The 16,005-nt window shown below is 44.4% G+C and overlaps 3 protein-coding genes across 6 annotated transcripts in view; 1 reads left to right on the top strand and 2 right to left on the bottom strand.

The window, feature by feature from the left end:
* The window catches only part of LOC105569399 (nardilysin), a 7,695-nt gene extending 2,162 nt beyond the window's left edge, over nucleotides 1-5,533 (bottom strand). The window contains exons 1-13 of one of the 2 annotated variants that reach the window (XM_012025848.1): nucleotides 5,170-5,533; nucleotides 4,564-4,664; nucleotides 4,311-4,447; nucleotides 3,592-3,705; nucleotides 3,312-3,507; nucleotides 3,040-3,245; nucleotides 2,793-2,963; nucleotides 2,364-2,707; nucleotides 1,756-2,256; nucleotides 1,502-1,652; nucleotides 1,298-1,431; nucleotides 751-1,129; nucleotides 61-547 (exon numbers count right to left, since the gene is read on the bottom strand). In XM_012025848.1, coding sequence (XP_011881238.1) covers nucleotides 61-547; nucleotides 751-1,129; nucleotides 1,298-1,431; nucleotides 1,502-1,652; nucleotides 1,756-2,256; nucleotides 2,364-2,707; nucleotides 2,793-2,963; nucleotides 3,040-3,245; nucleotides 3,312-3,507; nucleotides 3,592-3,705; nucleotides 4,311-4,447; nucleotides 4,564-4,664; nucleotides 5,170-5,474 — 3,226 coding nt within the window. In that variant the 5' untranslated portion in view covers nucleotides 5,475-5,533. The remainder of the gene's footprint in view (nucleotides 1-60; nucleotides 548-750; nucleotides 1,130-1,297; nucleotides 1,432-1,501; nucleotides 1,653-1,755; nucleotides 2,257-2,363; nucleotides 2,708-2,792; nucleotides 2,964-3,039; nucleotides 3,246-3,311; nucleotides 3,508-3,591; nucleotides 3,706-4,310; nucleotides 4,448-4,563; nucleotides 4,665-5,169) is intronic. The other variant, XM_012025849.1, reaches the window with a different exon arrangement.
* Nucleotides 5,534-6,154: 621 nt separating this feature from the next.
* LOC105569397 (integrator complex subunit 1) lies at nucleotides 6,155-14,056 on the top strand. 3 transcript variants are annotated; one of them, XM_012025846.1, is made up of 12 exons: nucleotides 6,168-6,249; nucleotides 6,311-6,412; nucleotides 6,605-6,785; nucleotides 6,863-7,344; nucleotides 7,417-9,713; nucleotides 9,775-11,571; nucleotides 11,709-12,023; nucleotides 12,106-12,571; nucleotides 12,858-12,982; nucleotides 13,057-13,247; nucleotides 13,394-13,666; nucleotides 13,764-14,056. In XM_012025846.1, exons 3-12 carry the CDS (start codon nucleotides 6,617-6,619, stop codon nucleotides 13,877-13,879), a joined length of 6,231 nt encoding a protein of 2,076 aa, XP_011881236.1. In that variant the 5' UTR covers nucleotides 6,168-6,249; nucleotides 6,311-6,412; nucleotides 6,605-6,616; the 3' UTR covers nucleotides 13,880-14,056. The 3 variants fall into 3 exon arrangements, with proteins under 3 accessions (XP_011881234.1, XP_011881235.1, XP_011881236.1); XM_012025844.1 differs by having other exon boundaries at nucleotides 6,155-6,412; XM_012025845.1 differs by having other exon boundaries at nucleotides 6,155-6,447.
* On the bottom strand, nucleotides 13,888-16,002 carry LOC105569398 (nuclear RNA export factor 1-like). The gene is made up of 2 exons (XM_012025847.1): nucleotides 15,915-16,002; nucleotides 13,888-15,836 (listed from the first exon to the last, which is right to left on the bottom strand). The coding sequence occupies exon 2, from the start codon at nucleotides 15,782-15,784 to the stop codon at nucleotides 14,150-14,152; it is 1,635 nt and encodes a 544-aa protein (XP_011881237.1). The 5' UTR covers nucleotides 15,785-15,836; nucleotides 15,915-16,002; the 3' UTR covers nucleotides 13,888-14,149.
* Between the last annotated feature and the right edge of the window lie 3 nt (nucleotides 16,003-16,005).

Genomic DNA, 16,005 nt, shown 5'->3' with positions numbered 1-16,005 from the left:
TAAGAATACTATCATGTGGTCAATATAAATAGACGAGCAAAAAAATTGTTATCTCCTCACCGTTTTCTTCATTAACTTCCTTTTGTTTCGGATCAGCTCCTACCACGTGCACGCTCAATTTTCTAAAGTTATTTCCGTTCATTGTGTGCTTCACGGACCATTCTCTCAGTTCATTGATTTTTATGTCTTTTATTGCAAGCACTTCTCTCTCGAGTCTGTCAAACATGTATTGCCACCTCGTGATCTCAGCCCAATTTCTGTTAACTTCTTCTTCCAAATCGATATCGGCACATTGCTTCAGTTTTCTTAGTGCCTCCTTGACCTCATCCAATTCCTCTTCTGAGAACTTTTCCAAAATTTTATTAAACGATTTCAAAAATTCCTCGATCCGCTGGTCCACGTGCTCGGTTGTGTATTTATCTGCTTGAGTGTGAACGGTAATGGAATATCCCAAAATTCCATTGATATCTCTAAGGGTGCAGGAAACATCGTAACCAAGCTGTTCTTGGGTTCTTAACCGATTGAACAACGGTTCTTCCATTATCATCTGAAAAGAAGTGCGGATGAATATGACGTACGGATAAAATCGAGCGCGACAATCAAAGATATTCGTGTTTTAGTTATCATATTCAACGTTGAATGCGATGATATACATTTAAAATTAGGATGTTTTAAATAATAAATGTGAACGCAAAGGAATATAAATCAAGGATTTTACGCATTTAAAATACACGAAGTGACAACACTTACGATCATCAGATCAATTAGCACCGACAATTCAATTGACGTGACACCGGCTTGATAATAATTTGTCACTACGGAATTTGCATCGATTTTGTTGATATTTTTTAACTTGCAATACCACGTTCCCAAGGGTATCTGAGTGACTCTCATTTGCGGCATCGTACTAGAGAGCAGGGGGCCGCAATTAATTATTTCGATGCACTGTCGTATACTTTCGATCGCAGTGTCCTGCGTCATGTTGCCCTGCACGAGGCACTGAATGTACATATGATCGGTAAAGGTCTTCACAAAGTCTCGGAATTCTTCAAAATTGATACCACGTAGAGCAGTATGAACGTCAACGTACGTATAATGAACAAATTTTAATATCCATAATCTCACGTCCCTGCGAAAAACAGAGAGATGTTATTGATTAATCGGCAGAAACGTAATCTGGCAATTTTATTTTATAATATTAATCGTGATCATTAATGTGTGTTGTATCATTGCTTTAGTTATGTAAGAATTTTATAATTATTGCAGCTGCGCTTAAAAAGTATGATATAAATAGTACTTGACGAGTTTCCCAGGTTTTATAAATGTGTTGTAATATGTCTTAAGCTGCTGCACTTTGACAATTTCAAACAAGTCCTTCGTAACGAGGGTTGGATAGTCCACCATGTATTTTGCAATAGCCGTTAATAAGAGCTGTAATATAAGTAAAATAATGTGTATCTTGAAATTGACTTGATACTCACAACGCATTTTGTATACTTACTGGCAGTTTTTCGTTAAACCCATCCATTTTTATCATAATACCTTTGTCACTAGTACTGATATTATAATCAAACCCGGCCGCTATAGCTGGATATAATTCTTCGATCAATAACAGTTTTAATACATTGCAGTACATTTCCATGAGGGCTCGACTGTAATGTCAGACGCAAATAATATGAAAATCATATCGATAATGTAACTAAAAATTAGTAATTTTGTGATTGTAATTATTCTATTTTTTGTACTATTACTTACTTCTTCGGCGACTGAAATCCGAGAGTGGAAATAAATTGGAAATTCATGTAACATTCTGGCAAACGAAACTTGGAATCCGGACGATACCAAATTTCTGATATATGATCACTGTGTAACTTCACAGGATATTTTGGAACTCCATCCGGTATCGGTATTAGGGAGAAGTCGCTGATAAGGAATGTATTCTGTAATGGTAAATGAAAATCTGGCAATGGTTCAATGGATTTCCAGCGTTCGACCCATTCCTTTGGTATCTCGATGTCTGTGTATTTAGTTTTGAACCAGGGTTCGACTTTATTCAACTCAAGACTGTCAAAATCTTCGTTGAAGATCATGATGTTCGCGTTCTCCGGTACCAGATAATTTAAATACTTTTGTATAGCTTCTGGATCGTATTCGAAATAAAGCTCGTTTCCAGTTATATAATCGCGTGGCGGATAAAAATGCATGCTCTCACACAAATCTTCCACATAATCCGCTGGATCCTCCTCATCAGCAAATCTAAAAAGAACACCCAGTCTGAGCGATGTCTCGCATATATTTTGACGGTTTTTTTTTCTTTCAATTGTTGGATTAAAAAAATTTTTTTATTTCTAAACTTGATCTACCTAAAATTATTTTCTTCAATCTTGTAGATCTCATCGTAAATTCTTTTCTGCGGACCCTCCTTTTTCACTAAATTGATAAAGGAGAATATCGCATCTAGAACTTCCTCTAGGTGTTGCTGTCCTTCATACGAGAGTACTACAGTAAGCTTGAACAAGGCGTACATGGAGCTGTGTTCGAAACCGCTTTCACTGTTACCACTGAACATATCGAGGCTCCACATCTTCTTGCGTAGATAACTAATTAAGGAACCTTTTCCTTCGTGTCCAATAATCCATGAGATATATTGATGCGGCTTACTTTTATAGAGATCAAGTAGCGAAGGCATTGTCCATGTTACTTCCAGCTGCAAATTGTTCAATCCAGAAATAAAGTGTTTTCATGCAACTTATAATTATCATAAATTATTGATTTAAGTCTTAGTCACATACTTGGCTGACATCTTTGAAAGGCTTAACTTTATACATTTTTCGGAAGGCGGGAGTATCAAAAGAAACACCGCCTTTAAACTCGGTAAAATCATCGGGAGGCAACCAATTACTTGGTACATCAGCAAAGCACGATACGACATATTGTTCCAATACATCCAACGGCAGTCTCGCCTATGAAGAGACGTATCATGTTATGAATTAACAGTAGTATTTAACAAGTAACGGTTCACCATTTTAACCAAGTCACCTGTATAGCTAACGTCATTCTATGAGCACTGTAATGGCGTTCTCGGAATTTGTGTAGCTCTTCGTATAATTTGTCGTCATCCACGTTATCGCGCAACGTTACTAAATTGCCCCAAATGAACTTGTTGGCTGGATGACCAGTTCGTGCGAAGGACGAGAACAACTGTTCCTTTCTATTCTCGTCACAAGGTAAGGCCAACTGAAATTCTACACGAGCACGGCACGTTAAAACTGTAAGTTGCGGCAACGGTGTTACGATTATGACTTACGTACCGCTTTCCACCGCCTCTCGCTCTCGTGTAATGGCATCTTTCTTCATCAGCGGCTTAATGAAAAATTGAGCGAAACGATCGAGAGCCGATTGCAAGTGTCTCTCTTGTATGTCAAAGTAAAATGTTGTATGCTCGCAGTCAGTCGAGGCATTGGTAAAGCCGCCACGCTTACTAATAAATGCATCAAAATCGTTCTCCTGTAAGCGAGACGACGACTTAAACATTTTAAATATACGAATAAATGAATCTCCCTGTAAATTTACGTATCACGTTTTACATACTTGTGGATACTTTTCAGATCCCATGAAAACCATGTGCTCGAGGAAATGCGCCATGCCTGGAACTATCGATGGATCACTGAAACTGCCTACTCCGACACACAAGCCACATGCCGCCTGTTCGAACAATATATTTATATCTTTTAAATATAAACTCATATTTACATGAACATTATAATTTAAAGTCATCTAGACACTAACATCCTGTCTTGGCTCTATATCCTTTATTCCTTCAAATTGTGATCTCACGTTAGAGCCTTATGAATTTTATTGTTTAAAATTATAATTTAAATATAAGTAACAAATTATTTGATAGAGAACACATATCTACATGAATACACATACATATACACACAGGGCTTTTGATGTAATCTGTTCGAACAGCGTTGACTCGAGTCAACACATAGAATGTTATGTTAAACAAATGATATGTTAAACAAATATATGAATGCAGGACATTGATGGGATAATCCCAATTCAAATTGTATGCATTTCGATCGGGCCATTCGTCCTTAAGGAGAGATCAACTTTTTAAAAATGAAAACTCCTGATAAGACCTGATAGTACTTTCAGGTCTTGAAGAGGCATATCCCTTTTATGATTTTGTAAGTTTACCTACAGTATTGTTAACTCTAATAAATTTTTAGCAATGGATTACGCAAGAAAAAAGATTGGCAAGGTATATTGAGCAAAGTGCAAACTATATATCGCTTCTTTCACACCTTCTTCTCGTCTCTCCTAACTCGCTTGAGTGAGGTGTCTTCCTCGTCGTACTCATCGCTAACATCATTCTCGTCGTCCTCATCATCCTCATCCTCTTCGTTACTGTCCTCATCCTCGGTTTCGTCTTCAGTAGATTCTATATCCATTAAAAAATGACACAAAGGTCCCATTTTTATAAATAATTATTTACATGTATATTTAGATGTTATCTATCTCGCCGTTGAAAGTAATATGTCTCGATTCGTAGCTTACCTTCATCCTCATCATCATCATCATCGTTTTCTTTACCAGAACTCTTTGAATGCATATCGGATATTAGCAAAGCTGTTAAACCATTTGGTAATTTGATGACTCTAAATTTGGGAGAGAAAAGACACAAGTGAAACTAATTGTTGGTGAAATTGTATAAACTAGGATTTAAATTATGTCTACCTTTGTTTAATTCGAGAGAAAAACGACATATGCATGATTTAACTATTAGTTAATTCACCGAAAGATTGGAACAACCAGTCCTCAGGCTGACAAAGATTAAAATCAAACGACATTGGTAAAATCGAGTCCAAGCTGTACAAACTGTGAGGATAAAACGAGACGAGGAGCACAAATCGTTCTTGAAACGAATCGAGCAAACCGGAGTGCGCATTACAATTATTTACAAAGCACAGACGATTGTCTGCGGTACATTTAAAATGAAGTAACATGTATACGGCCAAGAGACTCCTCTAGAAACCTAACCTAACCCTTCCGGCGAGAGATGCGCGGTGGCGTTTCTCTCGGAGGAATATACTGGGCAACGTTTCTCCACGCCCACTTCGATCGGGACGCTGCTCATCGCCGAGTACTCGGCCATCGTCTTACTTGTATTCCTTCTTGTCGTTCTCCGACGTGACGGGAGTGTCCAGATATTCGACCCGACAACCCTCATTGTCCCCGGTCGTACGCACCACCTCCGGCATTTTATCGACGCGCAGCAAATCGGGATTGAAATTGGGTCGAGCGTCGCAACGCGATTCAACGAGGGGACACGCAGTCGGACGGCGAATCCTTTTCGACTTCCTTCCCAGTGGACTTGGAGCGATTTCTTTCGACACTACACCTGACGCATGTCTAGACACACATCTGACAATCAGTCGTGGTTGAAAAACGTAGAGAGCACGTGTCATAAGCACTTCCGTGCGGCTTGAACATGGCCCGAATCAGCCCGACTCCAGCATTCAAGCCATAGACGTATAACGACAATAGATTGCGCGTTCTCTAGCCGGTTTGAAACATCGAACACCGTCTACCATATTCAGGGAGTCAGTTCTGTATCTCGCAATACAGTAAAAATTAGATAAAAATGCTAAAGTGAGTGGCTTTGTCTTTTTTTAAAGGCACAGTTAGAAAGGGACAAGGCTACTTACTTTGAGCATTTTTACTATAGCGTGAAATAATGTAAAAATTCTCGGAATTACAATTCTTGGAATTGTTGAAAAATTCTTGAAATTTTAGATAGTGCCACTTCTTTGCCGATCATGTTCTCCTGATACTTGGTCAATTTTCCAAACTCTCGATTTTGGCGATTTAAAGTTCGAAATTCCCGGGATTCCAATTCTTGGAAATTTAAATAGTGCCACTTCTTTGCTGATTACGTTCTCCTGATACTTTGTCAGTTTTTTGAGCTTCTTAATTTTCGTGAGTAGAAGTTTGAAATTCTCGGAAGTCCAATTCTTGGAAATTCAGATAGTGAAATTTGACCAATCACAGTAAAGTTTACTAATCTCAAGTTAAATCTCCTTTTGTGAACCACCTCCGCGGCACTATGCTCCACATCTAGGTATTCCTACGTCCATGGTAGAAAGTGTAACATCTCTAAAGAGTGCAAGCGGTGCAGTAATCAACAGCAACAGCTGAAGAGGAGCGGTTTTTGTCATGTCGATCGATGATGCGGAGAGAGATGTGCGTGGGATTGTTGTCGATTAATTTAGGCACATAACAAATATTTGATTTCTCCATCTAGGCTGTGGACGTACCAGCCTACTGATGCACTCTCACTTCCGTTGACGCGAAGCGAGGTTTACTTCGTGAAAGAATTTCTTCTAAACATTGACCAGGATTTTAGGTTAGGACTTAATCCATTTCCAGTAGATGACCTAGGTATTTCTTAATCGGCAAAGTATTTTTTACTTCTGCAACGTTGTTACGTCTTACACTTATATATTATAACAGTTGTTACAATTATCAAGTGTTACTATGTTTGAAAAAAAAGTCCTTAAATGCAGGTTTCCTACAGTTTCTCATATTTTGGATACAGAAACTATCAATCATGGAGCGTGGCAAGACTGGGATTGGTAGAGCTGTAAAAAATAAAATTGCTCAGCACCCCTCCGACTTGTTCGCGCTGGGATCGAAGAGTTCGCGCAATGATAATTCCGATTCTAAAAGCCGACCAGGTGTTATCCATTCCAAGCCAAGCGGCAGCTCGACGTCCTCTGGTAACTAACTCGTCTCGCTTTTGCATTGATAACTCTTGCAAATGATTGCTTACCGATTACCACGAACCGTTACGCAGGCAATGATCGGAAGAAGGAGGCTCCTTCTGGGTCATCATTTATGTACGTCCCGCAGAAGAAGCCCAAGTTAGCCCACGTCGGCACCCACCAACGGCAACCTTCCTCCAGCGCGGAAGCGTGGGAAGTTTTAGTCATAGACACCGATCCCGCGGACTTCGTGCCTCACGCACTCGAGGCTAATGACAATGATGAGGGTGACAAAGTTATCGGGATAATATGTGGCGCTATTAAGACGCTGAAGAACCAGAGATGGAAGCCCGACACGTTACTTTACATGGGCTTGTTGTATTTGGCGAAAATCCGCCCATCCATTTTCTCAAATGACTGCATACTACACGCGCTGTCGTCCCTGCTAAGGAGGGATCAGAACAATCAAAATAGCTACAAGACTAAAGTGAGCCCGTTGGTTCCTGTACTCGCTGCGAATCTTCTGATGAAAGGTTTCCACGACAAGAAGAATTGGCCAGAAGTATTCGTCAAGGTTGCTTACTCACAGTCACTTGTATTGCTCGCACAATTTCGATGTTTTAACTGTCTTTCGTTATTTCTGCAGCTATACGTCGAGGATGCTCTTGGAGAACGTATATGGGTCGATCACGAGGAATGCAAGGGCTTCGTCGACAACATACTGACAGGTTTTAACACAAGGCATCCGCCCAAGTCCGTGTTACAGCCAGAATTTCCGGTACTAATGCAGCGGGATTGTCCCAGCCCGTCCACGGTGGACGATGAGGATCCGGCGGCATCGACGACATCGCTGTCTGGGGACAGGGAGAAGATAGAGTTTCCAGTAGGTCCGCGATACGCGCATTGCGTAGAGAATATAGAATCGATAGTGCTGGAAGCTGTCAAGGAGCAGCTGAACAGACGCCAGGCCGAGACTATAACGAGAAATTTCTTGAAACTGCTCTCTTCGGCGTGCGGTTTCGTTGAGATTAGAAACATCGCCGTCCCGAGACTGGAGGTGTGGCTGCACAATCCTAAATTGATGAGACCCGCGCAGGAATTGCTTATTTATATTTGCTACAATTGCACATCTCACACGCAAAGGGACGTCGAGGTCATAAGCCAACTGGTTAAGATGAGACTGAAAACGAAGGCTGTGATCAATCTATACTTGAATGGCGTCAAGGAGCTGATCGGACTGCATCCGGAGAATTTGGCCACCATATTGAAGCACACGATTTACAACGAATTGTCAAATGCGCGCAATCCGAACAATATGCCTATGCTGGGTATAATGTTTCAGACTTTGCCTGAGCAAGCGGCGAAATTGCTTGCGGAGATCTTTCAAGACTTATTGATGAATCGCGAGGACTATTTGAGGCCATTACGTGCATTGCTCAGGGAAATCGTACGCGTGTGTCGGCACGACATCAATCTGATCGCTTTCGCTCGAACGCTAATGTCCGAGCGACCGGACATAGCTCAGCAGCTGCTAAATTTCGAATTTAAGGATCGCAAGTTTATGTCGATAATAGATTTACTGTGCCTGTGCATGCTCCTGGCGATAAGTCCGCAGGTGAAGGAGGCGGGGACGCTGTCGCAACGTGCGGATAAAAAGGACGCGGCTCTGCTGCACCAATTTCAAAATCTCGTGGCCACGATACAGCACGAGACTGTGCTGTGGCTACAGAACTTGGCGCAGCAGATGTACAACGTCGGACGAAACGAACTGTTGCACGCGATGCACAAGATCTTGCTCTTGGAGTCTCCCGAACAGTATTACAAGCTGGACAATTGGCCACCGGAATCGGATAGAGTGTTCTACATACGACTTGTGTCCGATGTCCCCCTGTTGCAAAGTACGTTGTGGCGTCTGCTAATGATCGGTTTTTCGAAGGAGAACGGTATTACGCACTCGGAAACTTTGGATCTGGCTGATCAATTGATACGGCGGGCAGCGGCCAACTCGACGGAAAGTTTCCCCATGTTACAAATCGATAAAATGGAGATAATTGACCTTATTTTTAGTCACAGCACTTATCAGCCACCGGGAACTATAAACATACCTGCTGGGTACTCACCACCGACATTGGCGATAGCTAATCTGTATTGGAAAGGATGGATAATGCTGTTAATTTTGGCTGCTCACAATCCGTTTACGATTGGCTCGCAAGGATGGAGGCGATATCCTATATTGAGGACACTGATGGAAATGTGTATTACAAATCATTTCTCATATCCGCCGCCGACCATGGCCCTACCGGAGATCATAGAACAAGAACGTACGAAGGAAATGCAGGTTGAGGCGATGGAGAAACAGGAGATACTGGAGTACGAGTCGCATTTGGCCGCAGCGTCAACCAGAATCCAGTTATCCGAGCAAAATAGTTTCCTGCTGTCGCAGTTGATCACCATGGAACCAGAGGGAATTGCCAGAAGACCGCCACCGGCTGTGCTCGAGCAGATACAGTCGTTGAACACGTCTCACAGACTAGGGCATTTGCTCTGTCGATCACGAAAACCGGATTTCCTGTTGGATATCATTCAGAGGCAACAGCAGAGTACGTCGCAGAGCATGCCCTGGCTGGCGGATCTCGTGCAGAACAGCGAGGGCTCTCTGAGTCAATTACCAGTGCAGTGTCTCTGCGAATACTTATTGTCGACTAGCCCGCAAACGGTCGAGAAGCAGCCCAGACAGCAGCAGTTGCTGGCTCACCTTCAGACACTGCTAACCGACCCGAATCAGGATCAGCAGCACGCTTATGAGGTCCTCGAATACTTTTTAAGGAGATTGAGCAGCCAGCAGAGTAGCAGTCGCGTCCAAGCGATCACTGGACTGAAGATGGTCTTGGATTCAATACCCCTCGAGGATGAGAGTATGGACGTGGACGGGGAAAACGAAAAGTATGTTCTCGAAGGTACACGGGGGAAAGTAAACTTGCACTTTAACAATTTTTTTTTCCAGGGAGACATGGCTGCTGCGAAAGTTACCGTCGATACCTCACTTCTTGTCGGTACGTTCGCTGGTTTCCACAGCACTACGTGGTGCTTGTCAGGTTGAGAACAGTCCGGATCTCGTTTACACGTACATATCGTATCTGGCCGTGCATACTGCCGACGACGATTTGCCAGACTTGACGGATTTAGCCAACGAGATCTCTCAACTGGTTGTCGAACGTAGCACCATTATCGCAGCCATTCTGCCTCAAACCGAGAGCGATAATCAGCAAGCCAAGCAAACGTTACACGCGTTCATGGCGATCTTCTGTAACTATCTTGAGAAGGCCCGATCGCCCAGGGGGGAGGGTTACCAGTGGTCCGAGAGTCAGGATCAGATTCTAGTCCAGTGGAGCAACGGTGAGGAATGCACCATGCACATCCTGGTGGTGCACGCTATGATTATACTATTGACATACGATACGTCCGAGGACGACCCGCTGTTCAATAGTTTGCTGGAAACGTGGTTTCCCTTAACGGAACAACCCAAGGCCTTCCTCGTGGACACTAGCGAGGAGGCATTGCTTATACCAGATTGGCTCAAATTACGCATGATTAGAAGCAACGTGCCTCGTTTAGTCGACGCAGCATTAAAAGATCTTGAACCCCAGCAATTGGTACTTTTCATCCAAAGCTTTGGAATACCAGTGTCGTCAATGAGTAAACTGCTTCACACGCTCGACGCGGGTGTCCAGATCGATCCAAGCTCGGTGGGTGAAGCGGTTTTGGATAAAACGTACATGGCACAGTTGGTGGAGGTGCAACACCGAAGGGGTGCCACGGGTGGATTGGTGTTCGTTCAGGTATTGCAGCTGCTGGAACCGCAACTGCCGGACGAGAGCGTTGTGTCGATCGGGAGGCTGCAGCAGCCGTTGCCGGCCAGTGCGACGGTGCAGAAGCAATCCGTCATACAATGCTCCGTGAAAACTGACGTGCCCCACTTGATAAACCGACTTTTCATCGAGAATATTCCGTTGGGACAGAAAATGGACGCTTATCGGCGTTTGCACAAGACCTTGGCGAAGGATCTGCAGAGATCGTGCGTGAAGGAAAGTGGCGCGGTGGTGCTGGCGATACAGCACATATGCAGCGTCCTCAGTTCTATGCAGGTCAAGCTGTTCCTGGCCTCGCTTGTGCACATGCCGCAGTATTCTTGTACGTTGATGCGCGTGATACTGCTTCCGCTCAAGAGGCCGTCAACGTCTAAGCACGTTATTGAGTTGGCGCGTAATATGTGCCTGAACCTGATATCGCTGATAGGCGACGTAAAGGCGCCGGTGCTGTCGATCCTACGCGACTTCGCTAACATGCAGCTGACGAAAACGCCTCAACGCGCGGAGCTGTCGATGCTGCTGCAGAGCCGCGGCGAGAGCCCTGGCTCGATACTGGAAGGCACGGACTCTGTGAATCTCGAGGGTATGGGCCGAAGACTGCTGGATCTCTGTCTGAAGCAGCAGAAGAACGACGACCTGGTCGAGGCTATGGCGAGATTATTGGTCAGCGATAGTAACGAAGGCGCGTTGAAACCTCGTACGGGTTTGCTCATCGATTGGCTGGCCTCTGTGGAGCCCGAGCTGATCGGCATCTGTCCGAATCTCCAGATGAAGCTGCTGTTTGGAAAGACGAAGGTGCATATCAACATCGACAAGAACGTTGTGAGCTCGCACTCCTGCAGACCATACTTGTTAACGCTCTTGACGCACAGAGCGAGTTGGACGACTCTGTACAAGTGCGTCGGCCATTTGTTAGATAAATGCGATGACGGGTGAGTAAAACGGAGATAAACACTCTTCTCTCTTCTGCTTTGTCAAGCTTCTTGTTCAACGACTGTGACATATATAATTTGTTTCTAAATCGACTTGGCGTATCTTCTTTATATTCACGAATATAATGTATTTGTAGATACGATCCTACTGCTGTTCTGGACTTTTTATGGGCCTTGACATGTAATCCTAAGCTGTGGCAGGGCCGGGACAAGTTCACGCCGAAACATTACGTTCCTGAGAATATTCTGCTGTTGGACGAACGGCAGCTGATTAATCTAGTGGCATATCTGGTGTCCGAGGCCGTTATTATTTGTAAAATGCAGAACAGAAATGCCGCCTTAGCGAGGATGGATATAAGACTCGATCTCCTATTACATTGCATATCCACCGAAGACGGCCTGATTTCTAATGTGGTGAACTATTTAGCGGAACGTATGATGGATAATTCAAAGTACGAATTGTGCGATCGTACACATTTTACAACACATTTAACGTTTACTGCATTCGACTAAATGATTGTATTCGACTTTCAGCGTAGACTCGGCGGATATGGCGCATCAGTTTCTGTTGCACATGTACATGAAGATCCCGAAAGTCATTTGTTACCTCGACACTTTTCAAGCCAACAAGTTCGTTAACGGCTCGAGGATAACCGATTGGACGGGCTCGGTGCTCGATTGTATGAGCCACTCCTTGCTGACGGCTCTGGCGGCGACTCCGAGGCAAAAGGCGTGGAATTCCAAGTCCCAGGAATTCGAACTCTGCGCGAGAAAAATGGCTGCGGTACACCCTATATTGGTGTTGCGGCAATTACCAATGCTAGCGTCCTCCTTGATGGGACGATGCTATCTCGACTTCGGTCCGTTTAGATCCGGCCACCATTTGAATCTTTTCATGCAAGTTATGGGGTTGTTAGAGCTGTTGCAGCCGCATCTGTTTAACGAGCAACACAAAGTTGCGCTGGAGAATACTTTGGAAAATTATCTCCAGTGTTTTCAGGTATCTCCACTTGTCTATAATATCTCTTGTAACGATACAAACGTAATTTAACGATCGAGAAATAACAGATTTGAGGCAGCGTTACATATAGAAAGAGAAATCGCGATTGTGAATTACAAATTTGGTTAAACAACTGCACTACGAAAAGAAAAGCAGTAAATGATTTTACAGTCTTCATTGATTGCCATAAAATTTTCTCAGTGCATCTTGCCGCTTCTTGCCACTCCAAATCCTTTAAATAGACTATTCGAATACCGTTCTTAATACGTTTACGACTTGCTTGCAGAATTATGGGCACACAAAGGATCTCATCTCCTTGCTGAACAGATTTGTGTCGTTACTACAGTCGTACGTGTCACACAATCCACAACCAGCATTGAAATATCTTCAGAAGCACGCATACGTTTTACAGTAAGTTACTTTCTATGCACGTGGCAAACTATTTACACCTGATACGTTTGTATAATTTATACGTGTGTGTGCAGTGAGATTCAGATGAATTATTCTAACGTGCCTGCATTGAGGACGCTCGTATCAGGAATACCGATACCGAGAGAGGGAGAAGATGTAGATGACATTTTAATCACTGTGACTCCTACGCTATATCCCCCGGAACCCGCTATTCCGCAACACTGGCAACCGCTGCTGGCGACGCTCACCAAGTTGCACGGTGAAGGTGCGAGAAGCAGTTCTATTATAAATCCCCGTTTAAATGATAAACTTATCCAATTAATACACATTGTGTATTTAATTCTTGGTATCACAAATTATCTAACGACGATGCGAGAAAATGATACTAAACGATAGTCCCATCCTCTGCAGACGTATTAAGTGCGCTACAAGAGATCGAGCATGTGGCGATGCGAAAACCTTCAGTCTTGGAGCCCATAACGGACAACATAGCCGAGCTGCTTGTATCGCCACAGGGCAACATCAGAACGCTCGCCCACAATCTACTCGCCAGGGCATTGAAGTATCGTCCCGCGTCGAACGCGAATATACTGTCCGCATTCCAAAAGTGCCTGGACAGCCACAGGGCGGACGTTCTTATGTCAGCCTTGGAAAAACTACCGGATATCGTGTTGTGCATGCAAGGTAAAACCGATATGATGCTGCAACAACGGACTCGTAATGAGGTACGACACAATTTTGCAAGCTCTCGTAAATAACTTTTTCTTCCGTTACATTGCAGAACACGCTTTACCGTTGATGCAGAGAGTGTTCGAGTTAGGAGTGAACTCGAACGTCAACACGATACCTTACATCACGAAGACTATCGCTCTGTTAAATACACAGCAAGGTTGTTAACACGTTAGTCCGTTAGCTTTGTAAATATTACACGTAAAACTTTTTTACAATTGAAACAGAATGACGGGAGATTTTTTTATCTCTTTCCTTTCAACAAGTTTAAGCTGTATAAACAAGAACCCTTTATATAAATGAAATATTAGCAATTATTTAAGTATAAATGGATCAATAGAAAAATTGGTGTGCATTATTCTCTTACAAACGACATGTGTTTTTTTTTACACTAAGCTATTCTCTTAAAAACTATCGAAGTCCAACACAATTGTGCGTTCATTGAAAGGCTTCTGGAGGAACGTCATTGACCGAGTAATTCTTCATAAATATAGTGATCGCGCTTCTTATATCCCATTCCGCGTCCTGGAGATATTTGTAGCAGTATCGAATGTTCATCGTAGTGAGTTCGCGTAAAAATCTAAGCAGCTGTTCCTTTTCCGACACGCTGAGCACCGTCGGAGTAAATTTAGGGACGGGTCTCGGGTCAAATTTCACGTCGTTGGTCGCGCTGGCGGGCGTACCGTCGATGTGATACTGATCGTTGACGATGCAGTATTCGTTGTCTTCTTTCCGTACGATAATGAAAGTTCTGTTGAACAGCATAGGCGGACAGTGGGACAAGCGATACCAAAATAATCCTTGCACGGATACGACTATGTAACTGTCCTCTTCGCACAACAAGTCTATGTGAAACGTTTTGAAATTGTGCGCTGTCGGTGGCTGCCGCTTAAGGGCGGTGATGATCTTCTCAGGCCCCCAAAACAACAACTCGTGATACTTGGCGTAATCGACGAACTTCAACAAGTTTCTGTTTGTGGCGAACGTCTTGACGATCTCTTTATGCACGTGATTCGTTACGCTACCTAACGTCATGGAATAGAACGCATTTTTATCGTACAGGCCGTTCAGAACTATTCTATCTTCCTGGTCGTAGAGCGTGAAGAAATGCTTGATGAACTGCCTGATCAGAGGGATCTTCGATCCGTTGCTGAGATAATTGCTCTGTATGCTCGGCACAAATTTCTTCTGCATTCCTATGACGACCCCGTCCAGCGTCTGTAGATGCGGGAAAATGTTCTTCACGGCCTGTATGTAGCTCTGGGAGTCGGTGTACTGGGCGCACAGCGGATTCCCGTCCAGCCAAACCTCGCTTATCTTGAACTCGCAGAAGTAACGCAGATACTTGACGTCCAGGATCTGATTGTGCCTCAGGTCCAGCTTGGTCAGGTGGTAATTGAAGAACTTGTCGAACAGTATGATGGCCGTGAGCTTGTTGTTCCTCAGGCTCAGCTCGCGCACGGGCAGCCGCAGCTGCTGCAGCTCCCGGCTGTTTCCCATGATGCCCGTCTTGCTGCAGCGCAGCACCAGGTCGAAGATCTTCGGTATGGAGATGGGACAGAATATCGAGCCGAGCGCCTTCTCGTTCTCGAAGTCGTCCAGATTGAACACCTTCTTCATCGGCTCGTACCGGCTGTGCAGGGCCTCCGCGATGATCTTGCTCGTGTTCACCTGCAGCTCCTGCACGCCGAGGAACCCGAGCACGACGTCCATGCGCAGCTCCTGGCCGCCGGACAGCGTTATGCACAGACCCTGCTTCACGAGGTTCTCTATCGCGTTGCTGGCGCACTGCGCGAGGAACGTGCTCTTGTTCTCGTCCTCGACGGCGTACATGATCGGCAGCAGGAGCGCCGGCTCGCAGGTGGTTATAACGGCGCGTAGGACGTTGGTGCGTCGGTACAGGGCGCCGTCGAAGACGATGAACTTGTGCCAGAGGTCCTTGCGGCAGGCGAGGGCCATCTCGTGGCTGTCGAAGGACGGCTTGAGATGCGTGATCCGGTGCGGCTCCCATGACGGCTGGCTCGCGCCCGACGACGACGTCGCCGACGACGACGACGCTGTCGCCGATGCCATTGTTTACCACCGCGTGATGCAGCGGCGCCTCTTAACCTCCTTGCGTCGCGACCTGCCCGAATGACACGATAACGTTATAACGAATATACGACAGCTGATCAGTCGATCAATGTTTCGTTACGGATCTTACTTGGACTCCAGAGACGTTCGCCGTGGAGAAACTTCTCTCTCTCGTTTATAAATTCCGAGGTTAGGATTGACCGTACGAAGCTGGAAAGTAT

Source organism: Vollenhovia emeryi, unplaced genomic scaffold (genome assembly GCF_000949405.1).
Source record: "Vollenhovia emeryi isolate VEMERY1.0 unplaced genomic scaffold, V.emery_V1.0 DF939124.1, whole genome shotgun sequence".
In the NCBI taxonomy this organism is placed as follows: Eukaryota; Metazoa; Arthropoda; class Insecta; order Hymenoptera; family Formicidae; genus Vollenhovia; species Vollenhovia emeryi.
The sequence above is the reverse complement of the archived record's forward strand: the minus strand, read 5'-3'. Positions and strand labels throughout refer to the sequence as shown.

Bases quoted from the DNA above. Each gene is read 5' to 3' on its own strand.
- LOC105569397 (XM_012025844.1), top strand. From the start codon at position 6,617: ATGGAGCGTGGCAAGACTGGGATTGGTAGAGCTGTAAAAAATAAAATT. The intron at 9,714-9,774 runs GTATGTTCTCGA...TTTTTTTTCCAG, and splicing joins GTGGACGGGGAAAACGAAAA to GGAGACATGGCTGCTGCGAA. The intron at 12,024-12,105 runs GTACGAATTGTG...TTCGACTTTCAG, and splicing joins CGTATGATGGATAATTCAAA to CGTAGACTCGGCGGATATGG.
- LOC105569398 (XM_012025847.1), bottom strand. From the start codon at position 15,784: ATGGCATCGGCGACAGCGTCGTCGTCGTCGGCGACGTCGTCGTCGGGC.